Consider the following 24873-nt stretch of genomic DNA (forward strand, 5'->3'; position numbering starts at 1 on the left):
TGAACTTGGATTTGTCTTCATTAATGCCATATCAGCATCTTTGTATCTTATTTCAGTAAGGACAGACTCATTTATTACAGGTAAAATTGTTTTAGGAGGTCATGACTCAAGAGTGCTGTTTGCAATAGTACTGGCTTTGTAAGGCCTATCTCGCTCTTTAATACTGGCTTAATGACTTCCATTACCTGGAACCTGCAGATAAAAGACATCCTCATGCACATCAGTTTACTTGGATCTAGTCTTACGCTAGTAATTAAGGGAGAAATATCAGAGCTTAGGGTACTTGAGGCTCTAGATGAGAAAAAAGGCAAAAGGGGAACCCTTCTGTTGATTCTATTAACACTGAGATTTCATCCTGTAGTTCGTGTGTGTAGTTCATTTATCACCAAACACATTTCAAGAAAAATACTTGATCCTGGTTGCTTGAAAGTGCTTTGAAATTAATCAACTAATGATAACCCTCTTACAGGGTGCCTTGCTATTAAAGCTGTCAGTCATCTTTGGAACCGCATGAGTAGCCGACCTCCACAGCCTGCATTCCCAGCAGCTATGTCGCAGCTGAGTAAGGCGGCCTTACTGACAACAGCAGGGCCCAGATGGAGAATCTTCTACATTCTGGGGAGGCTATGTAGGACTGGGGGAACATGTGAAGTTAGTTTCTTCCAACTTGATTTCCTCCTGTTAGCTTCCACTGTCATAGAGGTATGGTGAAATAAGAATTCCAGTTTCTGTCTCACATTAGAGCTAGCTAGCTGTATAGGAAAAGGTAAAATCTTCCAATTTAAAGTTAACCTACATAGATGGGCAGGTTTTAGCTTTGAAAACACTGGATGCTGTCTGCCAAGCCTTTTTGTTTGTTTTCTTTTAGCTTGAACAGCAAACTATACTAAGATTCACAAGTGGAAATAGCAAGTGAGTCAGGAACTGGAAGCTTACTGAAAATGGTAATTAACCCAGTTTTAATCTGAAGTCTTGATAATTACATCTAGTCTTTCAGACACTTCAACTGTGTAGAAACAAAATTATAACAGCAAACTTACTACTTTTCCACCTTTTGACTACAGATAGTTGCAGGACGTTTTAGGGTTTATAAATATTAAACCAAAGTGAGACAAATCAATTTTTTATTTAGTGTAAAGTCAGAAATACAACATCTTTAAAATGCTCATAAGTTAAAGGAAGGCCACAGCAGTGGGATGTAAAATGGTATATAGATGAAATGACTACTATATACAGACCAATAGATAAAATATCACTATCCAATCTTACAATACACAACTGTGATTTTAAGATTACGTGATCTTGGGAGAATTGCTGAAGTCTAACAAAGTGCATGCTCTGTCGCCACTTGGTGTTCGTGGGTATCTCCTACAGTGCAGATGAAGATGTGGAAGTGACACAGCTTTAAAGCTAAGATGGCTATAATGAAATATTTTTAGAAGTCAAGTGCTTGGGTGTTTTTTTTTTTTAATGCTCAAACCCTGGACTAGCCATGCAATTTATTCTACCTGCTAGGAATTCTTGGATGTATTCAGATTTTCAGATAGGCGGTAAAGTGACAAAGCAGTCCAGAGACATTTACAAGTAACAAGTAAGGTTAGATGGTTATAGGACCCTGTGACAAAAACAGTATCAGCCACTTGTGCCTTGGCAGGTAAAACTTTCTTCATAATCTGATTTCTTGACACAGACTCATAAGCAGCCTTTGAGACAAACTGTTAGTGCTTTGTTTGCAGTCATTTGACTGCCTGCTGACACTCCAATGAGTGCTATACCGACCTGTATGGGAGGACTCTCCTTTGGGAGGGGGAGACCTCACACTATCAGCTTACAGTTGAGAAATAGCAGCACTTAGCTGCCAAGAAGTGTGTTTTGAGATGGATTTATTCTGCCGTGACATCCACTGATTCACTTCCTGCAGCTTTATTTTACAGAATCCATCACAACAAAGTTGAATGGTTTCCTCTTCTTAAAAGGTAAAGTAAAACAGCTTCATTACGAGACAGACCTCAGCTTTAGGTAACATCCGTAAACAGGTCTGCTGTGGTGCTATATGGCAAGGTGAAACATGCAACTGAGTACTGACCTAAAACTTAGGTTTTGTATTTCAGCTTCTGCTCTTCCTTAATACTGATTATGCTAGACATACCCCTCTATGGGAAGTGCTGGTGCCCAGAATCTGGGCTGAGCTCCTTTCCAAAACCTTCTAGCAAAACCAAGCCAGTGAAAAACAGGATACCTGGATGCTAGGCATTGCTCAGAGCAGCACAGATTTGAGGCAACAGCCACTGCTGCCTCTTCTGCCTTGGATGTTTTCGTGCTGTGCCTCAAGAGGCGCTTCACAAGCTCCAGCTCTGCGTCAGGTAAACAGCTGCTTTAAGGCCTGAAGCGAGGACAAGTTTGGCACTTCAGGAACAAAGTAAAAAGGTGGCAAGGAAAGACTTGTTTTCACTACCTCTCTGTACATTGCTCACAGTGAGCACGAGGAAGAACGCTGCTGGCTTTCTATTTCTGTCAAGCTTATTACTTAGTATTTTTTTTGTAACTGTTAACTACACAACTGAAAAACTTCAGGAGGATCATACGTTATGATGCAGATGATCATTCTCTGATGAAACAAGGAAGTAAAAATGGTTTGAAGGGTAGATCTTGCAAATGAGACATATTAATATTGCATCAATTTGGTATTTCCCTGATGCTCATTGCTTATCCTTGTTCGCCTTCCCTTACCCTCCTCCTTCCAAAAAAATCCTGTAATTCTGTATACAAACCCTGCAAATAATGTCATATTGTTTCTACTTCACAAAAATTCCTAACTGGTTTATAGGCTTCTGTTTAAAGTTGCTTTGCAGAGATATGGACAGTACTATACAGTAATCTAACTATACTCGAGGTGAAAAAGGTGATGCCATTAGACTTGGAATAGTTTTATCAAGTAAGTTTTCAACACCATTTTATAACTATTATTTTGCTAGTCAAGAACACTACCCTAAGACCTCAAAGAGAGCCAACATACACATGTTTAACCTGACAAACTGAATCCAGTTTTTAACAAGATATGCTCATTTAAAACAAGTATGAAAATCTAGTAAGTCTCTATACTATATTTGCACATTGCTTAATCTTAACAATATACAAACTTATGTCTCCTGTTCATGATAATGTTCTTAATTCTGCTTATCACTGAAGTTTATAGTTTTCAGGTATCCAGTAAAGCCACAAACTAAGGTATTTTAGCTCACGAAGCCTATGCCAATTAAAACAAAAAAAGACAGCAGCAATACAATGACATCATTTGTGAGTCAACCCTTACTTCCTTTTGCTTTTTGTGTCAGTGGTTTGGAAAACACTAGATGCTGACATCAGATTTTCTATATATTGTCCAAGAACTTGGTTTTCTGATTTCAGTTTCAAGTTTTCTTCCTTAACGGCATCTACTCGTGCTGAGAGATCTGCAAAGGTGATATTATAAGAAAAAAATTAGACAGTATTGCATATAATAACAAATATATTTTATGTCCCTACATCAAACCATTCAAATCTGTTTCACATACGTGAAACACTGCTTTAAGGTATTACCTTGAATACCTTAAGGTATTCCCACTGTGTTACTCCCAGGTTTTATCTAAAACCCATTTTCCCTAAATTATGTTGTATAGTATTATATGACAAGTGTGTCACATAAACTAATTGTTAATCTGTGTTCTTTTCTTGACTTTTTGAATTAAGTTATTGCAAACTAAACTATGTGGAAACCTAAGTCCAGTGACGAGCAGACACAAAGACAGCATGTATTATGAGAATCAAGCAAGTAATACATTGCAGAAAGAAGGGGGGAAAAAGTGGCTGGCATCACTAAAATTTCTGAGACCTTGTTTATGTACCTTCAAATACACAAATGACATATATCCAGACAGCAGCACTTTCAGCCTAAGACAGGGCAGAACAGTAAGCTCCTCTTTTGCTTAATATCGTGCTTATGAAAAATCTGAGGTGCCAAACTGCTAACCTTCAAGTGTGTGCTGCAGTTCCAAAACTTGATTAATAAGCCGTGTTTTCTCTTCTAATTCCACCTGATTCTCAGCCTCAACAGCTGCAACAAATCATATGAGCTTTAATGCAACCTCTGAAACAGCTGGAAATTACACTAAGCAGAAAAAGTAACAGCGAAGAACAAGCACATAGAGAACTTATACCATCCATGTCAGCATTCATCATTGGAGAACGGGCTCTTCCCGCTTTTGAACGGCGTAGTCCTGAGAGACGGTCTGCGTAAGGGAGAAACAGACAGCTGAGGTAAGCATCACAGCGGCGAGCACCTGCCTTCCAGGTGCGTTTCGCTAATTGTTGTTAAAAAGCACTCGACAAACGCTGTTCTGCCTTAGGCCCCGCGTCGCTCCGTGTCACAGACGCGGATCCCCGAGGAGCCGCGCTCGGGCTTGGGGACCCGCTCCGGGTTGAGCCCGCGCAGCGAGGCCTCGCTCCGGCCGCGGGCTCCGCACCGATCCTTCTGGAAGCGCCTCCCGCGGGCACCGGGGCCCCCCTTTTAATCACGGCCCCCCGGGCCCGCTTCGGACCCCTTCTCCCCTCCCCCCCTCCGGGCTCAGCGGCCGCAGCCCCCCGGGGCCCCGCAGCCTCCCCCCGCCTCCCAACGGCCGCGCCCCACCTCAGGCCGCCGCCGCCGACTCCCCGCGGGCCGCCCCGCGCCCACAGCCCCCGGCCCGGCCCGGCCGCAGCCCTGCGCCGAGCTCCGCAACGCGCCTGCGCACGGCCCGGCGGCGGGGCGGGGCGGGGCGGGGCAGGGCGAGCCGCCTCAGCGGGGCCGGGGGCGGGCTGTGGGTGGGGTGACGGCGGGGCCGGGCCCGGCCGCAGGTGGCTCCGGGTCCTGCCTGGCCCGGCCCTCACCGGGAACGTTCCCCCCGCTCCCCTCCCAGCCCCTCTCCGTTTTCCAGCACAAAGACCCCGCGTTTTGAGGTACCAGGTGCGAAGCCAAGCGAAGAAAAGCCCGCAGCCAGAGGCGCTTTGATGAGCGGCCGAGCAAAGCAGCCTGCCGCCAGGCTTATCTGCCTGCCTCGCACGCTGCTCGGTAACGTATTGCCACCAAACATCCTGCCCTTTGAGGTGGTTGCTCAGGGCGTGCTCTAAATCCTACAGCTCCCAAGTCCCGAACGCACACGGAGTAACCTGATAGTATCTTACACGTTAGGGTGTGCTCCGTGTCCCCCTTAGCAGCGGGAGGCTGGTTCTAGTAGATTGTTAACCCTTTTTGCATTAGAAAGAACAATTTATTTGTTCTTGAAGCTGTCAGTATGGCAAGCCTTGCCTACAGGCTTCCTACGCTTCATAGGAGATCTGTATTTACCCCTTCCATTGATTAATTTGCCAGAAAAGCAGGGCTGACCCTGGCTCTTGTCTATGCCCTCACATAAAACACGATCTTAAACACTAGGATGGCGTTCTGCTGGGTGTTACATGTAAGTCAAGCTACAGCGGAATAGCCAGGTAGTCTTGCTCATGAGCAGCTGTAGCGACTCGAATGTGCCATTAGTGTCAGAGCTCACAAACGCACAGGAAGTCATTTACCGCCTCCAGAAACAATCAGGTTTGTTTTTTCTAAAAACCACCTTGGTAGGGATCCGGCAGGGTTTGCTTCTCTATGGTTTCCCCACTCACTGGGAAGGGCAGCAGTAATGAGGTAAATACCAATTACGTGCAGGTTTGTGCAAATCGGTTCACTTTGCTTGGCAAACTGATTTGGCATAACCTGTGTTCACAGAGCTTTTCTGCTTTGTTTTTGTTTATGAACTTACTGCTTTCTACTTCAGAGGAAATACATGGTCTAAAGAAAATGAAATGATATTAACACATTCTGGAAGTTAATTGTTTTCTCTTGTGGAGCAACATATGTGGAGCAACATAATTTGATAGTAACATCCAGTGTGCGGTTTAAAGGAGAAATAAGAGGATTCTCTTTATTGGTGGAACATCTGAACACTGCCCTAAGTAACGTTTTGCTGTTCAGTTTATTAAACTATTTGTACACTTACACACTAGATCACTTGCTTCAGGTAAGCGGGTTGCTGACTGAAGAGTTAAAAAGAAAGCTTGTAATTTTTACCAGTGTGTCAGAGCTCTTGAAGTCAAAGCTGAACCAAGAGCCAGTGCTAATCCCTTTCTGTCTTACTAATTCATTTCATATCCTCTAAGGCATTTTGTCAAAGCCAGGGGGCATTCATGATATTGTCGCTTATATTATATTCAATTTAGAAGAACAGCACCTCTCACTTTACAAATGCAATTATCTATACTTATACATATTCTAAGTTCCAATTAAGATTTCCTAAAACTAGTTGACATTGCTGGCAAAAGGAATTAATTTACTCAATTTCACTGTAAGACCTTTTTTTGTTTAAAATAGCAACAATCTCCCTAGGATATAAGGCATCATTAATCGTTAGCCTGAACGCATATATCTGCACAGTTACAAAACTACAGGACATTTCATTCACACTGTCAGTCTCATTGCCCTGGACTCCAATTCTAATAGTCCTTGCTGCTAATGACAAACATTTTTCAGATGTTTCGTTTCTAAAAGTCTTGTGTATGTCCTGTTTTTCCATGGTACACAGTGCAAACCAACAAGCCTTTCACTTCCTTTTTGGCACCGTTACATGCACCAAAGGCACCTGCGTAAACTGGCTGATGACAGAGGCTTCACTGTTCACCATTAGAATAGAAACGTATTCTCCTTTTCATTAACAGAAGAAGTTATTGTACATATTTCTAAGATGTTTTCTATTTGAGCTGTACTTTTTTCTCCTTTAATATTTCCACAAAGAAAAAGATGAAAAGGATGACAATTGGCTTCATACTTTTTCCCTGCCGCACCCTTTGCGTCAAATCTTCATTTTGTTTCTCTGCAGAAATGACAGCCTGTGAGGATTTTTTTTCGTCTTGCTCTATGCTGGAATTCTGTGCAGTTATTGTTACTTTTTCCCAGCACCCTCAAAAGGCTTTTGTAGTACAGAACATCCTTGTACAAATTTACATTTACAGCTTGAAGAAAGACTTCTGTCAGATGCAGAATCTGCGTAGTTCTTAGTTTGCGCTTTTTCCAACCACATCAAATTATAAAAAAAGAACAGCTATTTTGACTTCCATTGGTGTAAGTATCATCTCTGTCCTTACTTATTGGCCAGGGTTTGGCAATTCTTTAGGCCCCTTATGAGAATGGTTCCTCACCAGTGAGGTAACCTGTGTGCATTCAGTTGGGGGGAAAAATCTGTTTTCTTTAGAAAGCCTACAGAAAGGAAGCCTCAGAAAGCCTTATTTTCTCTTTAATGCTGAAGGGGTCCTCCTTCCAATGAAACTGCATCCTGACTTCTTCAAGGTTGTGCAGGAGTGCAGATGTTTCCGTTTTTACGCTAACTCCACCAAAATGCATTTCTAAACAGAATGGAGAACTGAACTCCTTGCAGTGTTAGGCTGTGAATACCAACATACATGACATAATGTTGGCCTGTTAACTGGTTGATCTGCCTTGTAATCATCAGCTGCAGGTTTGTTACAAATGTTTGTGGAAGGACTTTTTAGTGAGGTCCCACAAAGTTTTACTGGTAACTTGGAGATGAAAAGCTATTTTGCATTTCTTTAAGTTAGGCCTAAATGTTTAGGGGGTTGTTTCTGCTTTTTAAGAAGAGGGTTATGTGTAAGAAATGCAGTCATTACTGCTGGCTTTCTGGAAACTGTATTTGGAGGGGAAAAAAGAGGAAAAAAGTAAGATAATTTTTGGATTCTTTGCAATGAACAGAAACTTGACTTAGTGAGCATTGGTGAGAAGAGCAATGCAGAAATCTTTGCAGCTGTTGGGTGTCATCTCCCTGTTTTGTTTTATTTCTGGTTTCATTTCCTCTGTTGCTATACGTTATTTATTTTTTTTGAGGGAACTTTATCAAGTGCTGAGTTTCTTACTGAAAAGGTATTACTTTCACTAAAGATTAAAATATTTTCACCTTTTAACAAATGCTGTTAATGAATGCTTTCCCTTGTTTCAAGTGCTTTTGATATTGCTATTCAAATACTGATTGAGAAGTTTCTGTCTTGCTACCATTTTATGTTCATCTTGGTTTACATGAGAATGATTTCTTTTTTTTTTTTAATACCTGTGTACTTAACAACTAGAAAAGTGCTGCTGTTTTGGAAGAACAATAGCTATTAAACATTCATGGATTGTACTCAGTTAATCAGGCTCAGTGTAACCCCTGTTGCTTTTCCACAACAGCTTTTCAGTGTACTAAAGACTCTTTGATATGAAGGGTCTTTTCCGATTAGGTTATCGGACTGTACATACATAGCGTGTTGCTCTACTTGTCCTTGTTTAGTATTTTTGTCAGTACACTCCAAGAGATGGGGGAAAGCCTTATGTAATTACAGACATACTAAGTTCATTAAAACCAGTGCATCTTTGTGATCCTAGTTAAGATTTAATTATGGAACACTTGCTTCTAAAACCTCAGGTCATCCTCAGGCAAAGTCCACTTGCTTATGATTTGGTTCAAGGTCTACATATTGTTAGCCCCGTTTCTTTATTCCTTGTTTGAGATTCTGTTGTCCACTTAAGGAACCATTTTCTCTCTCACTGCGTAAAACTTTTTGTTGTCCTCCCTGCTCTTGTGGAATCGATGTCCTTCTCCAGGCTGACAGTTACGGCAGTGAGACCCATCCTGTTTTTTTGCCTCTGTGCTCTGAAGTCATGGTAATTGGTTGTGACTTCAGCTGGGAGAGGAAAGGAAGACTGTTTGCTACAAAGCATATAACAGTCTCTTCCTGATATTGATTGAAAATTTTCTTACACCTGCCTTTCTGGCCTCTAGGTGTTGCCCTCTGGCAGAAAAAATGGACCAGGGCTATCGTATTCAGCCTGTATCTTACTGTACTCTCTCTATATGCCATCACGTTAAAAGCTTGCCTGAAAATGCCACTTATTCTCAGTTACCCTGAACTTCTTTCTGTACTTGTGAGTGACTCTCCCCACGTCTTTACTCTTGGGGGTGGTGGAAGCTCTGGTTTTGGTATCAGATCTTGCATAAAGAAGCTTTGTTTGTGTCCTAACGAGAGAGGTTTTAACTTTCTGCCTGTGTTTTCTCATGCGTGTTAACATTTTCCAACCTGCAATGGTGCTGAGGTTAGAGAAGAGAGGAGGCTCGGGTGAGAGACCAAGCAAGCAACGCAGCAAAGAGACCCAGCTGAGACCAGGCAGATTCAAGCTCATGCAGTGTTGTGGCTGCCACGCAAAGACTAGGCAAGCTTGTGTGCTGCCCCTCATCTCTTCCTGCCACGTTACCGGCTGTGCAGCGAGTCATGAGGCCGTGTCTTAGGACAGCTTTCCCTTACCGTTCCGCTCCTTCTCACAGAGAAAGAGTCAGACCTGCAGTAACAGAGGGTTCTCCCGACAGCACAGCTTGTGCCTGCGTCTGCAGACTTGTCTGATTGTGAATGGCTAGCCTCATGACATCAGCACATGGCTATGTACTGTATAAGCTTATTGCATTTAAAAATCAGCTCCGAGGTTTTGTAAAATACGTGCTAAAGGCAGCAAGTACACTGAATTCTTTAAGCTAAAACAACAAGACAAAGCAAAATGGTCTTCTGTTTTAAAAAAAAATAATAAAATAAAGGACTTTTAGCATTCATTAATCAGCAATCCAAATTTCTAGCTGATGTAAATTAGTACAGCTGTATGACGGCCGAGCAGATATGATCAAGTTGATACTCTGGCCACACCTCTCTAAGTAAATTATTGTCAATTAACTCAATTTTTCTAGTATGTAGAACTATCCTACTTCCCATTCCAAACCATTTCTGTTCCACAAACTGGAAGGAGAAGCGGAGGCAATCTTTGCTTTTTGTAGTTTCTTTTAAAACGGTTACTGCTTAATAGTTGGGATTTAAGTGGATCTGCTCATTTCAGTTACTACTTAATTTGCATCACTTCTTGTGAACTCTCACTAGAGTATGTCAGAGATCATCACTCCATGTTCAGGCGGAAGGGCCAGCACTATCTGTATTTTCTTTGAAAGGGGTAACTACTGAGTTAACATTTCTGGAACTTTCTTTATAAACCATGAAAGGCTATATATTGTCAGATGGTGAGTGTATATTACCATGCGTTATTATAGCAAAACTCTGGTAGGCCCCACCTCCCCCAAAATCTCAAGTCTTAATTAATCACAAGGCTTATTCAACTGCAGAATTAGAGAAGTTTACATGAGGGTATTTTCTAAAGATACATTGTACCTCATACCTGGGATCTACAGGTTCGTGTGCTCACACAGTATTACTATTTGGACCATGCAATTTGTATTGTATCAGTAGGTAACTAGAGTTTCTTACCTGAATCATCTGCCAAAGAAATGTTGGTGAAAGTGCCGTCCTCCTCGTCTAAGGGTAAATCCATTTTGCTTCCTTCTTTCGAAGTTTTCTGGGAAGTGCATTAAGCATGGCCGTTTGCAGCCATTTTTCAGTGTGCACGTGACTTCTCCTGTTAAATCCTTAATGAGTCCACCACGGAGGTGTTACCCGATCCTGTTGGCAACTACACACGTCGTGCTGTGTGATATCTCGGCTGAACCTTGAGCTCCTTTCCGGAAATTGTTAAGCTAGAAGGTTGAAGAGCTGTGGCAGCTTCGTCAGATATGTGCTGAGCAAACGCTATTATTGCACGCTCTTTCTGTGAAAGAACTGTGCGTTCACCTGAATCGGGTTTTCGTTGTTGTTGTTTTTTTTTTTTCTAGGGCTGCGTGTGGTGGTTTGCTGTTTTTTTATCTTGTGATAGGAAAAGACGGGAAGTCTTAATGTTATATGTCCAAAAATGTTACTCATAGCCCAAGGAAACGCAATGAATAGATTTTGGAGCCACAATTTTAAAATATAATCTTCAAATACTTAGGAATGTGAGTAATTTTACTTGAACAGTCACATCAAAACCAATTGGCTAAAGTGTGCAAGTAAGTTATATGCGAGCATGTGGTGTTCTGTGATAGTAGGTGGGAGGAAGGAAGAGAAAATGAGATCAAAGAAAACCCCGCTTCTGAGGGCAGTTTGTTTTCGCTTCTTAAAGAAAACTGAACATGGTTTGAACATGTATTTTAAAAAAAAAAGAAGAAATACATATACGTTTAAATAGCTTTCTTTTGCACTCATGGAATAGAATGTTTGTTTGCAATTAATTTAAAACTATAAATGGCCCTGGTCTTGATTAAAGAGTGTAGTGAAGGGTGGAACCACTTCCTGCTCAGGGGGTTGCATGTTCAGAGTCCACCTGACTTGGATCTTTTTTAATCAAAATTTGTATTCAGAAAAAGACCAAGTTTAGGATGTTGACAAATTTTTCTTAATTAGGAACATCTCTGAAGTCTTGCTGAAAATTGAACTTAGTTTTGTGAAGCATTGCCCAACTTACAGAAATGGTAAATGCAATGCTATTCGGTTTTTCTTCCGATCCTTTAGCTGCTCGTGTGTGTGGTTTTAGTTTTGATAAAGCTTTTCTGTTGGTGTCAGTGAAGGTACTGACGACTGATTTCAGAGATTACTGAAAATCAAGCACGTCTTGCATTTTCAGAGTAATCTTGGGTGTTACTCAAACTTAGTTCTTATCCAAGTGGAGCTAAAAATTTGCCTTACTGGTCTTGAACAGCCTGCATGTTGTGTGCTCAGTCTGTTCCGTTGGTAAAAGATGGAGTGAATGGTCCTTCCCTGTATGATCCTCTCTACAGTTTTACATTAACTTGTAAATCCTGAATGACAAAAGAAGAGAAGAAGGGGAGAAAGGAGAAAATGGGCAGTTAATGCAATCTTCCACAGGTCCAGTGGAGGTTCAGCTGTTGTTCGCTGCTCTTCTCTTGGCCACTGCTGGTTGTAGCTGCTTTAATCCTTATTTGCTGTCATGTTGGAATTTGATTGTTTTTGCTCTGGTGGAAAGGATTCCATATCATTTTTTCTCCTTCTCTGTGATGCAATAGCATGCTTCAGAGCCCTCCCATTAAAGCTAGGAAGCATTTTCATCTTTTGTCTTTGTCCTTTATTCTTCTCAGACATGTTATGTATGGTTGAAGCATTTCAACAACTCAGCTTGGAAGGGCATGTCCTAAAAGCTCCAGCAATTATACTATCTGTACCTCTGAATTTTGTAAAATCATACGCCTGTGGAACTAAATGTGTTGTATCTTGTCTGAACTGTGTAGCTCTCATCTAAAATGTTTAATTAACTTCTCTTGCCTGTGTCAATATTGTTCTATTGTATTGGCCATACGGCCTCCCTCTGGTAGGTGCAATTTCCAGGTAAATCATTAGCTGGTTTTGGACACAGTGAATATGGATGTTGTGCAGCTGTTATTTGTGCCTAGATCAAAGTCATTAGTAACAGTGATGCAGAGTAAGAGCTGTATTTTAACAGGAGCGAGTAAGAAAGGCTCCTCACGGTGAAGGTGGGTATGATTCACGGAGCGGTTTGGCCACCTCGTGTGGGCTGCTCTGATCCCTGCAGCTTCGGGAGCCAGGCTCTTGCTCTTGGGCATCCTGCTCCATGTGGCACCGAAGAGCAGCTTGCTTCAGGGGTCTTCCGGGCCTGCGGGCTCTTGGCCCCAAGGTTTGGAAACAAGGCTGCCCTGCAAGCATCTTGGAGCTCTTTAAAGCTCTCTTTGAAAGGCTTTTCGATGATTTCTCGCTTCCTTTCCTCCACTGGTGCCTCTGCAGGAGGAGGAGAGTGCAGAAAGTATGTGTGCTTGGCTGCATGAGTGTAGTTGCACACGTGTGTGTGTGTGTACCAAAGGCTCTGGCGCTGTTTGTAGAGCTGTGTCGTGCAGAAGGCCTTTCACGAGGACCTGGGCCATCAGCTGGGGCTGGGAGAGACTGACACAGCTTGTTCTGGAAGTGGAGACATGTTTACTGACAGGGAGCGATGGGGTTTGGCGAAGGGCTCCTCAGATTTTGCCTAGTTTCTGTCTTGCCCACAAGGTTTTTCATGTTTCACACATACACCTGCGTGTTCTGTGATTTTAAAGCACTGCACAGTCACAGCTCTGGCTTGTTCGGTTCCGTGAGTGCTGTGGTCAGGAACACTTTCTTTGGTGGGGGCCTGCTGCTTAGTGAAATAAGGTCTTTGGATAGGAGAAGCCATGCAAACACGAGGTGGAAGTACCCCTTCCCTGCTGTCCTCGTGCTTGTTTCACGAGGAGCAGCAGAAACGAGCAGCTGCAGGCAGAGGGGCTGACCAACGTAGAGCTGTGTGGTGGGGTTCGCTGTCAGCACCGTGAGTTTGGCCATTTCCACCTTCACTGGAGTGATGGACATTAATGTGAAAGTTACTTTGGTTATAAAATATCAGTTCCTCTTTCTGGGGGTGTCATTACCATGTTGAACAGAGGCCGGGGAGTACCTGGCAGCTTGTGTGGCTGCCCTCAGTCAGAGGAAGCTGAGGGCTGGAGCGGGACGGGGACAGCCAGTCCTCCGAGCCTTTGGTGTGACGTAGCAGCAACGGCATCAGCGCCGGCACAGCTCTGTGCTGGGCCTGTCGTGGTGATATCGATAGCAGGCACACGAGCAGCTTGCTGTCTGGGTAGGGTGAAAGCAACAGATCAATGCCCAAGGACGCCTGCAGGTTTGGCACTGCAATGATTCTCCGAGCTCAGGGTTGTGTAGTCGGTAAGGCCCCCTGTGTAAAATTACAGGAGGGTTCTGGTCCTTCCTTGTAAAACCTGCGGCTAAATGTGCCTGGTCGTAGCTCGTTCACGTTTTTTAATTCTGTAAGTGACATGTAACTAATTTGCTAATTAAAATGATTTAATGGTGACCTGAAAAGGAAGCTGGCTCAGAGTTAAGTACAGATGTGTGAACGTTGAGCTGAAACACAGCATGTGCCGTGTCCCCTATTTCTACTAAGAGTGTAACAGTGCTTATATCTCGGTTGAGGTAGATTTCAATAGAGCTTACTTTATGTAGGGCCCAGCACTAATTTGCTCTTAAGAACTGGGCTATAACATTGCAGCTTTCAAAAAAACCTCTCCGCCTCCCTCAGTTGTTTCCTGTTACAGTGCTGATTTGTTATCTCTGGGAGTCCACAGCTGGGGTACCTTTCGGAAACACTTCTCAGGGCTTCTATTTCAAATATTTTTCTAGCTTGGAAAGGCAAGAGGAAAGAGTGGGGTCAGAGACAGGAGGTTAGTCAGCCGAGAGACATTTTTGCTGTCTGTACCACTCAGCAAGACCTCCCCGACCCCTTGTTCCAAAGGTGTAATTGTATAGAGATGCCTGGTGTTGCTTTAATGCTTTTTCACTGTCAGTAATAGAAAAGATTTTTTTTGTGAAGTTGCAGAAACACTGAAGGAACGGGTTTATGTTAATTTCAGAGAATAGTGGGACGTAACCTCTGGGCAGGGGAGATCCGTGTTGTAACGCAGCTTGTAGCTGATGTTCTGTCGGGCTGTGCTGATTTGATCAAGAGTCCAATATAAAAATAAGTTTTGCAAACGTGGATGTGTCTGATGTAGGCAGCACAGTGTATGGAGTAAGCTAGTAGGGGATTCTGAAGTAGGAAAACTGATCTTTGTATCCTTAGGAGATAGAGTATCCTGCTTTTAGCTGGCATGTTTAAAAACATTGTTTCTGTTAAGAATTTGTGAGTAAAGGGGAGTAGAACCCAGCTCTGACTTTATTACGTGTAATACACGTCTGTATAAATTTACCAGTATTTTCTAGCATACAACAAAGTGTTTGGAGTTGTTTTTCTTACACAAAACGTTATAAAAATGCATCCACTTTATCAGTTACACTATATAAAACACAACATTTTAAAAATATGTGCCTTGTTAGGAAGTGACAGCTGCCAGTGTGTTTCTGTCTTGATGAACTTAGAAGGGAACCGTGGCACGTGCTTAGTGCATGCTAATAAAGCAGTGCTAGTAAATTCACAGCATGTTCCAAGCTAGTCTGACTGACACTGTGTGACAGTAACCTACTTGCAGAACAACAGTTTACTAGGGTGGTGACAGAAGTGTATTAAATGTGTCATTTGCAGATTTAACCAGTAAGCTGAGGTGTATTAATGCTTGTCGGCAAGTCGCCTAGTTGTGTATGCTCTTCCCCCCTTTCCCTCCTGCCTCAGCACTTACCCCAGTTTAAGATATTTGCGAGCTATGTTGGGTCAGAGTCTTGCAAACTTAGAGATGCACTCTGAGGGCATGCTATGCGAGTGAATATCAGCATTTGCAAATGCTGCTTCTGAAGCTGCACTGACAGTTGGCTACCTGGAAACCATCCATGACAACTGCCCACTTGCATTCAGATCCACTCACTTATTACATTTAATTTTGATAAATGTGTACATCATGTTTTCTGCCTGAGTAGTTTTTTTTTTTTTAAAGTTGGATCTGAACCTCTGCTGTCTGAAAATGAGTGACTTGTTCATAACATCTGGTATGTGTGTCTTAAAATAGACGCACTTTCCTTCACACTTGTCCATTCTACTCTCAGATTTCCTGTCATGCGTCTGTCTAGACTTGGAGAACATTTGCCCACTAAATTAAAAATAAAAATAAAAAAATGTACTGCTCCAGAGTACTTCAAATACTCCTTGAAGTTTTAATCTGTTACAATTCCTGTAAAACTAGACAGTGAATGGGCAATTATTGAACCGATCTATATTTTGCTGGTGTGTGAATTATAGTTGTGTGTTCCATTTCCCTCTCCTCTCTTTCATTTGATACATCGTTTCATAATTCTTAACTAGGTGACTCGGCACGTGCAACATGCAGCAGAACAGGACTTTTCATTGGACTTTGGGAACGACTAGGGATCATCATTCTGCTCTTCTCTGAACGAAGGCCCATTCTGCTTCACTCCATTGATGTGCAGTTCTGGAGATGGAACTAATTCAGGAACAGAGCTGGCTCAGGTAAATTCTCCATATGTAATAATTGTTTCATTGTGTTCATTAAAGATACTAGGAAATTGTTAGTTAGCTCACTGGAGAGTACCAGTTTAGAAACTGACAATAAGCATTTTTTTTTCTTTCATCACTCTACAGTCATGCTAAATGGTTCCTCCACCACCTTGAAATACATTGATGCAGAAAATTGGGCAGCACATAACGCTGTTCCAGGGTATCTGTTCCTTATGCTTTTCTCTGGTGTGGTTGACCCTCACAATCCTTCTGAAGCGAATGTGGCCAGTCAGAACGTAGGAACTTTTCCCTCTTCTCAGTCCTTCCTGGAGTCCTCCAGGTCTGTAACCAGGTAACCTCTGCACTTCCTCTGTTCCACAGTGCAGTTAAATGGAAAATACTTCAGATTTTAAATGTGTAGCCACTAAAATTGCCATCATTAAATGGGTGAGGGAGACCTAATCAGTTCATGAATTTAATTGTTGGCTAAACAACAAACTAATAATGGATTTTACTATGCAAGAGAATTACAAAATTGGGTGGACCTTGATACAGAAGCTCTAGCAACACATTTCAGTTCTGGCTTCAGAAGTACTGCTAGCTTCAGGAGCACAAGAAGTTGGCTTTTACTAAGCCCTGTGCTGCAGTGGCAAGACATACCAGTTTGCATTCCAACAGTGTGTCAGCACATCATAGGGTCCTCTGTATCTCCTCCTTGAATCTTAGCACTTAGGGGGGAAAAATAAGGGAGTTTGAAGTATTTTTCCATTTCAAACTTACTTTGAAAAATCCAGCTGTGGTCTGTGGCCTAAATTCTGTCTGCCTGGGGCTTGATCAGCTGCGCTGCAAGTACTCTAACTGGGATGCCTGCTGTTGCTGCAGGCTTTTAAAGAGAGGGTCATGTGGAACAGCATATGCTGGCCCTGCTGACTTTGTCACCAAGGGAATTTTGTCATTTGTCAGTTTTTCTGCTGTTGCCTGCCTCCTGGCCTGTCACATACCTGAAACACTTGCCAAGGCAAGTAAACAGGCTGCCACACTTTGCCTGCAGAGCTGCCAGCGGAGCACTGCAGAGTGAGGTGTCAGTCATTCAGCAGTCAGATTTGGTCATTCATCAATCAGATACTGAGAGACAATGAGAAGGACAAATTCTTTCATGTGTATATCTTTGTTGTTGTTGTTGTTTTGCAAAGTCACATATTCTACAAATGTATTGACATTCTCATACTGATGCCTCATTTGAAGGTCTCTCATTTCCTGTTGTTGCATATCTGGTCTTTAAAACTCTGAGATTATTTAATGCTCTTCACAGAAATCTTCAGTATACTGCAATCATGTGACACGGTTGCTCAACCATTTTTGTCTTGCTTGTTCCTGAATGTTGTCTATTTAAGCTGCAGCTACGCTGGTTTTTCTTTAGTACAAGCCTCCTGGAAGGTTATTGCTGATGGCATCTGTGGCAGAAGCTAGGCTAGAGAGATGAATTATTTAAAGTGACAAATGCTTTTAATGGACTTGATGATCAATAATGCTTATAATAATACAATAGCAGAGAAATCACAGCAGAGAGAGACCTCATGCATGGGAGAAAAAACACAGTTTCTAGAAGAGGTCTTTTGATACATTTTAGCCCCTATAAAATGGGCTATATCCCAGTGACTTTAATAGAGTTGTGCTCAGTGTCATTCAGCATTATTGCCAGATCTTAGTTTTATTGCAAGTCTTGCAATAGTTGGTGTTTTCTTAAAAAGTTCAGCTCCTGAAATTATAAGAATCTTATATTTCATTTTAAAAAATGCAAGACTTGTGATAAAAAACTTTAAAACTGTAAACCCTGGCAGAATCTGAACACAACTGAGAAATATCAGGAAGTATTAAGGAAAAAATCTGTTATTTTAAGCCATATTTCATGAGTCATAACACTTAAATGGCTGCGGGCTTACTTCGTTCCTGTATCTCAGTGTTTGAAAACTACTTTATTAAGGTTCTTTCTTTTATTTGAAAGTTAATTCTTTTGAGACTGTGGAAGAGGTTGTTATGAGGTAGTGACTTTTATATGTATGTTTCGGGGGGGTTCCTTTGTGAGCTTTCCTGGGTGGGGAGCCTGTCACAGTGGAATGAAGGTTTCCAGTTTTGATTTGGGAAAGCTGGAAGTAGAAGGGGGAAGGAGAAAACAGTGTGTATGAACAAACTCAATTTCCATGCCAAGTAAATTATTTAAGAAGGAAAGAATGAAGCTGTGACAGTATTGCCAAACCCAAAGATTGAAAAATGCTATTCTGTAAATGATTTAGCTTCAAAAAATAATAAATATTGGGATTGTTTTATTAGCCTTTGCATTCTTCAACTATGAGCATTAATGCTTCTAAGATCTCTTCAGACCCGAGCAAATCCTTTTTTATAGAGAGTCAAAGCAAAGATATTATGAAAGCATACCAGATCAAGACTGGATACTGGAAGAAATGCCCCATTGTATTAACGCAGTCCAAGATGAAATTGTAATGTGTCATTTACTGAGAGCTAGCTGCAAGGCCTGTGCAATAGTAACTACATGCTGTATGCAAACGTCTCGTTATCAAAACATTCACCAAAAGCCAAGAGATGGAATAGTTGTTTTCAGACGTTGCACATCTAGGGGTGGAATTGTGGACCAAAAAGTTTACCGGGTGAAGCAGCAGCAGCAAAAAGTCTTGCTTGTTCTGTGCCCCAGCTGAAGCTTCTCTGTAACGTGGGATGGACCTGAAAGCTGTTCTCTCACAGTAAAGAGCCAGGGAACATGGCAGTAATACAGCTGTTCCTGCGGAGTTGGGTCTGCTCTGTTTCACTTGAGGAGGTGCAGTTGTAGCCGCTGAGGGGGATCAGACCTTTAATGCAGTTTCACAGGATTAGTCACAGAACTTTTTACCTAGCCGAATACAGAGCAGCCCTAAACACCCCTGGTTTTGTGTGTCTTAGGGAAGAATATTTCTGTAGACTAAAGCAGAGCTGTGGCATCTGTTTCTCCCCTCCTTGCCTCATTATATTGCACACTCACTTCTCTGTATCCCAGTTCCGTGCTTACCCCCACCTGTGCTTCTGCTCAATCTCTCTTTCTGAGTACCTTTACCTTTTCTTTCCCTCTCAGCCCTCTTTACCCGACCCTGTTTCTGTCATCAGTCACTTAGTGCAAGTCCTGACTCCTGCCGAGTTCTGGCAGGCACAGTGTAGTTGTCTGCTTCCCATGGGGGCAAATTATTATCATTCGATGGGCAGTAGCTCACCTTTGTGCCGTGGTTCGCAGCTCCCTACTCTTTGATCATAAATACAAGGCAGGAGTCTGGTACTTGCTCCTGGGGGAGAGAAAGGAGAATTTGGCTGTATATTTAGGGAAATTATACCGAACAACTTAACGTGAAATGCTGCCCTTGTAGTGGAAGATAAAGAATTGCTTTATAATTATATTAGGAGTTCTGTCCTTTGGTAATGAAGTGCAGTAACTTTAGAGATGGCAGCCAGCAAAACAATTTCAGACAGAAAGTGAAGATTGAGCCTGCCTGTGTAAGAAATTAATGGATAAACAAGTTCCCTAAGCTCTGTGGATTGTTTATAAGGAGGGTTTGTTAGTTCTCTACATCCAGCCCCTGGATGAAGAGCCAGATCTTGAGGTGCCTACTCAGTTTTGCCTTTGACAAACTCTGAGGAAGAACTGTGCAAAAATGAAGCAGTTTCTCAGAATGTGACTCTAACAGCACTTTTCCCTCATTAGTCAGATCAAACTGTCAGAGGGTGTCTTTGCCTGACAAAGGGAAATAGAAACATATTTTTTCTCTTAAACCTTTTTTTTCACAGAAGGTCCCCTTCATCTTTGACTTTCCTGCTAGACTTAGTCCCTTTCCGTGTATTAGTTCCCGGCGGAGTGACTCCCGCGCTCCTCCAGCAGCGTTCCAAATCAACAGCCTGTCCTCTGATGAGTTTGACATTCATTTATGCTAATTATTCATGCTCTGTGTGTTGTATACTTCACATGTGTATGGAAACCAGATCTCTACAGCTATTTTGTTTTGTTAGCTGAGAGGGATACCTACGTGTTTTCTGAAGTCCACTGCAAATTATCCTTTCTATTTCAAGTAGGGAAGAGGTAGCCAAGCTTTTTTTTGTAATTTCCAAGTCTAGAAGTGTGCCCATTCTTTCAGTTTGGGGCTGGTTCCAAAGAATACTGCATAGTGTTGAATTCAATAAATAATTCTGTCTACAGGTCCAATGGCAAACTTTGCATGAGATTATTTTGTTTTATAGAAGGTGTTATCTTTTAGATTAGATTTTAAACCATTGTGGTTTTTTTGCTAAATTTTGATCACTGATGGTGCTCTGGCTTCTAATTTGATTAATTATGGTTTATCTAGCTTCCAGCTTTCACCTGATTTTTACACCTTACATAAGCTGTGTTTATATACATCTAGAAATAGCAGGCAAAACTTTTATACTGTTTTGTAAAGCTACTTACTGTTTTTTTCTTTCAGTATCTCTGCAGCTTTGTGAGGGTTATTAAAATGGTTCTCTGTATCTTACAGAAGCAAACCAGCAAGCTCTTTCACCTTGTGATTAACACTGCAGTTGTACTCTGGTATGTTAAACCAAAACATGGTGCATAGTTTGTAAGGCGTTTGCAAGATGGACCTTATATAGGAATCAGCTAAAGGATGTGATGCCTTGCTGTCAGACTTCGACCCTCCAGAAGCAGATTTTGCTGTTATATTCTGAGCTAGCTGAAGAGTGTTGATGTCTGGTCCAAAGGAGGGCAGTGTTTTCATTTTTTTAAAAAGCGAAGTGTTTCTAGCAGTTTGTTTGGAAAAGAAGTCTGATTGAGAGACTGTTCTACTCTTTTTTTTTTTTTTTGTAAATTGAAGATGCTGTGACAGTTCTTGCTTGGGTCATCAGAGAGCATGGTTAGCTCCAATTACCAGCAGTAAATGGAGAAGTATGTTTTACTAATCTGTTGCCCTGATATTATGTCATTGAGTTTAAATTATGAATGAGGCTATGAGTATTTCCATACGCTCAGAGGGTAGTTCACAAAGGTGAGTTAAGCAAACACGTTCTGCGGTGTAGTTGTGGCACACTAGGAATGCATCTGTCAGCACCCAGTACTTAAGGGGGGCCTCCAGGAAAGATGATGAGGGACTCTTTATCAGGGAATGTACTGATAGGGCAAAGGTTAACGGTGTTAAACTAAAAGAAGGTAGATTTATATAAGATATTAAAAAGAATTTTTTTACTGTGAGGGTGGTGAGGCACTGGACTTGGGTTTCCCAGAAACGCTGTGGATGCCCCATCCCTGGAGGTGTTCAAGGCCAGGCTGGATGGGGCTTTGGGCAACCTGGTCTGGTGGGAGGTGTCCCTGCCCATGGCAGGGGGCTTGAACTGGGTGGGCTTTAAGGTCCCTTCCAACCTGAGCCATTCTGCGATTCTATGATCAGTTACTGCAGATGAGTCAGCGAAGGTCAAGTGTAGTTCAGTTGCTTTTCATCCTGGTAATACACCTAATATTTATATAAAGTTTTTGTAGGTATTATTAAACCACTTTGTTTTGTTTTGTTTTAAGAAAATGTATTTCTGAGCAGAATAGAAAGTGGAACTAAACAAATCGATAAAAGTTCCTGATTTTGGAGGGAGTGTTTGGTGGGTTCCAGGAGTGCCAGAGTAATAAGACTCAGCAATGAATTCTTACTTATGCATAGTCAAGAAAGGCAAACCTCAGCATTTCTAGCTCTGCTTTTTGTTGTTGTTTAAGCCTATTTAATTTTAGCATTTTTATCTTATGAACTTAATATCTATAGCATGCATCTCTAATTTAAATCAATTTTGGCTATGAGGCTCAAGTAACCAATGCATTTGTCATCTGTACACCAGATTTGAAAAGTTAGGCCTTGGGATAGATTAATAAATAATTGAAATTTGATCTGTTGTGGTGGCTAAGCAAGAGCATGGCATTAAGAAGGTATTAATATAAAGATGGTAGAACACAGGAAGCTGAGTTTATTTGCAAAGCTGTGATAATTCACTTGCTGTAGAGCAACTAATGTCATTGAGTCCCACCAAGAGCATGGATTATTCACAAGCAGTCTCAGATGCACACGCTCACCTTCTCCCTCCTTGTGTCTCAGTATGTATATTGAGGCAAAACCATCAACATCCGACGGTTCATTGTCTTTATATCCATATTCAGCATAAGATTGTTGTATTTGGAGATAGGTCGGTCGCTGTTCAGTCGTATGTGGTCACCATGTTCAGGACTCTTAGTGTATTGCAGACCTGAGGCAATCCTTGCAGTTATTTTCCAGTAGCTCAAGCATGTGGGCATTCATTAAATATGGGGATAACTAATGCAAAAATCTCATAAATGCCATGTCTTTAACATAGTTTTCCCATGAGCTCTTTTTAGGAGGGCATGTGCTTTCTCCTCTATATGTTGGCAGTTGTATTGTATGCAGCTTCACTAGCTAAGTGTTGCATGTAATGTGGCAATAGGACTTCATTTATGTTTTGGAAACAATTTTAGTGGTGTTTGGAGTCATAAGTTATTTGGGACAGTATAATTAAAAGGGTGATTTTCACAATTTTCTTCCTTTTATGAAAAAAAAACAGCAGTATGAAGAAGTTAACATTGCACCTGTTATGAATGGGATGAGAACAGAGCTCAGTAACCTGGCTGATGAGCTGCTCTCGTTAGAGAGCCACACTTTCTAACTCAGCATGGTAGCTCAGTCAGAGAAAGGCATTCTGAAGAATTCCGGGTACTTATATTTGTTCTGTTGCATGAAAACAGGCAGTGACAAGGTGTGTGTGTGGGGGGAAATAGGAATGCAGACTAGTGAGAGGTAAGGAGAAGAGCCATGATACATCTTGGAAAGCCCCACAGTATTGCATATAAGAAAGAAAACTGCTGAAATTAGCAAGGGATTTGGAAGGAAGATATTTGGGATTATAGAATTTTTGAATGCTTTCTCTGATTTCTATGTCTTCAAAGCTTATTAAGAAATGCATTCAGTTGACTTTGAATTGTTTTCTGAGCTAATATGCCTTAGTAGATAAGATTTAAATTCATGGCAAAGGGATATGCTTAGTAACTAAATAGTTTATTCTTGTAGCAAAAAGGTCAAACAAATGAATAAAGAACACTTAGGATACTTTAAAGTTTAAAATTTAAAGAAACTAGAAACATGCAAGAAATTGTAGTTGTTCAGCGTGCTTTCTTTCAAGCATAAATAGAGATGATCATTACTTCTTTGTACAAAATGGTCCTTTCCAGGCCGGGCTTTTGAGTGGAATTATGGAAGTAATAATGAGAAGCAAATTCAATACGAATGTTTAAAAAAAATAGTTTCAGACATTTTATTTATTTTCTGCTATTTCAATATTTTTCTAATAATGTGCCCAAACTAGAGTTAAAGATTATAGAAAAGAGAAGCAGTATTAATTTCAGTCATATTTTCCCATACCTCAAACTACAGGTTTTCTTCAAATGCCATCATTCAGCACAAGGTGCTTTACAAAACAAACTGATACTGTTGTCAGCATTTGACAGAAAGGGACATAGAGAATAACTTCTTAAGCTGAAGTCTGGAGTAGAATGGAAAGTGCTTCACAACTAGAACATTTTCCCATGTTCTAGTCAGTACTGTGTATGATAAGAAATACATTTTCAGAAGAAATGTTATTTACGAGCAGTGATTAGAGGGATTTTACAGCTCTACCTTCTGGATATTTGTACTAGGTAAGTAGCAAGGATGGAGGAGAGTTATGTGGAGTGGTATGCTGGAAGCAAAGGGAGGAAATTTAAAGGAGTAAAATTTAATTCAGATCAGGCTGTTTTGACTACAGAACAACTGTAGTCAGGTTTTAACAAGTATGTAAATCTGCTACATCACTAGAAACTCACAGAACCCAGACAATGAAATGCTAGGAAATGTGTTGTTGGTGAGCATTAGACTGGGTTGCAGAATTGGATCTATTAAATTAAGTCATGTGGAACAAAGAATAAGAAGTTCTGCAGATGGACAGGTGAGCTCTTTATCTCAAATACTTCAGCTCATGGGACAACATTAAAAACTTTTTTTTTAAGTTTCCCATTACCATATTTGCCTTCAGAGTAAAATTTACCTCTGGATTTGAGCTAGGGTGCAGTAATTTGTGAGGTTCTTTCTTACAACTCTGCCAACAGTCTTGAGAATGTGTTGGGGGATTTTTTCCTCATTTTTAACTCCTAAAATATATCTAGTTTTTGCCAAAATGTCTCTAACATTTTTCCTGAAATGGTACCTAGAAGTGTTTTGATGTCCTTTAGAAATGATGGAGTGCGCTAGCACCATTTACGTAAATGTAGCACACCTTACAGATATGACTTGAGCTTGCTGGCAGCTCCTCAGGCTCTCCCCTACAGTAGTTTCTCAAAAAACCTCTTAACCTTTGTGGATTTGTTATTGTTGATATTTATGTTGTGTACCTGATCCTTAGCTGCAGATAGGGATTTCAGTGTTTGCTGCCGTACAAATACGGAACAAAAAGGTCACAGCTCCAAAGAGGGTGCAGGTAAGACAAACTAAAAAGAGGAGGACGCGTGAGGAAGCAGCGGGATAACGCTGACAACATGCCAGGGGGTATTTGCAGCACGCTGATAGTCTGACCATTGTCAAAGCTTTTCTTCTGGTCACCAAGGGGGAGAGCCTTCTTGAAGGGAATTGTGGAGAAAGGTAGTGGGGTAATATTGCTGATATGTTGCAGCTATCTTTGGAGATCTCCTAGTCACCAGGGGAAGCAAGCTCAGGAATATAATGACTAGGCAGGCAGTCTTGCATCGCAGTGTGACCAGAACGGAGCACCTTGGTGAGGCACGAGAAGAGGAGGCAGGAAGAGAACTGGGAAACCTCAGGAATCAAAATGGGCAGGTTGTGTTTGTA

At 41.5% G+C, this 24873-nt stretch overlaps 2 protein-coding genes across 12 annotated transcripts in view; one reads left to right on the forward strand and one right to left on the reverse strand.

Moving 5' to 3' along the window:
• Positions 1–1107: 1107 nt before the first annotated feature.
• Positions 1108–10652, reverse strand: SCOC (short coiled-coil protein). Of its 7 annotated transcripts, none has more exons than XM_080591031.1 (4): positions 10393–10628; positions 4197–4268; positions 4010–4093; positions 1108–3452 (listed from the first exon to the last, which is right to left on the reverse strand). In XM_080591031.1, the coding sequence occupies exons 1-4, from the start codon at positions 10454–10456 to the stop codon at positions 3310–3312; spliced, it is 363 nt and encodes a 120-aa protein (XP_080447157.1). In that variant the 5' UTR covers positions 10457–10628; the 3' UTR covers positions 1108–3309. The 7 variants fall into 7 exon arrangements, with proteins under 7 accessions (XP_080447157.1, XP_080447156.1, XP_080447160.1 ...); XM_080591030.1 differs by lacking the exon at positions 10393–10628 and adding an exon at positions 4979–5127; XM_080591034.1 differs by lacking the exon at positions 10393–10628 and adding an exon at positions 4667–4808.
• Positions 10653–15784: 5132 nt separating this feature from the next.
• The window catches only part of MAML3 (mastermind like transcriptional coactivator 3), a 273944-nt gene continuing 264855 nt past the window's right edge, over positions 15785–24873 (forward strand). For all 5 annotated transcript variants that reach the window (XM_080590960.1, XM_080590970.1, XM_080590973.1 and 2 more), the window contains exon 1: positions 15785–15949. The gene's annotated coding sequence lies outside the window, so the exon portion shown is untranslated. The remainder of the gene's footprint in view (positions 15950–24873) is intronic.

Source organism: Anser brachyrhynchus (genome assembly GCF_964034855.1).
Source record: "Anser brachyrhynchus genome assembly, chromosome: 4".
Lineage (NCBI taxonomy): Eukaryota > Metazoa > Chordata > Aves > Anseriformes > Anatidae > Anser > Anser brachyrhynchus.

What these genes read in the sequence shown, in the direction of transcription:
- SCOC (XM_080591030.1), bottom strand. Translation starts at nt 5,108, where the DNA reads ATGTTTGGTGGCAATACGTTACCGAGCAGCGTGCGAGGCAGGCAGATA. An exon ending in GATGAATGCTGACATGGATG is followed by an intron (nt 4,094 to 4,196) that starts GTATAAGTTCTC and finishes GATTTGTTGCAG; the next exon opens with CTGTTGAGGCTGAGAATCAG. An exon ending in ACTGCAGCACACACTTGAAG is followed by an intron (nt 3,453 to 4,009) that starts GTTAGCAGTTTG and finishes TCACCTTTGCAG; the next exon opens with ATCTCTCAGCACGAGTAGAT.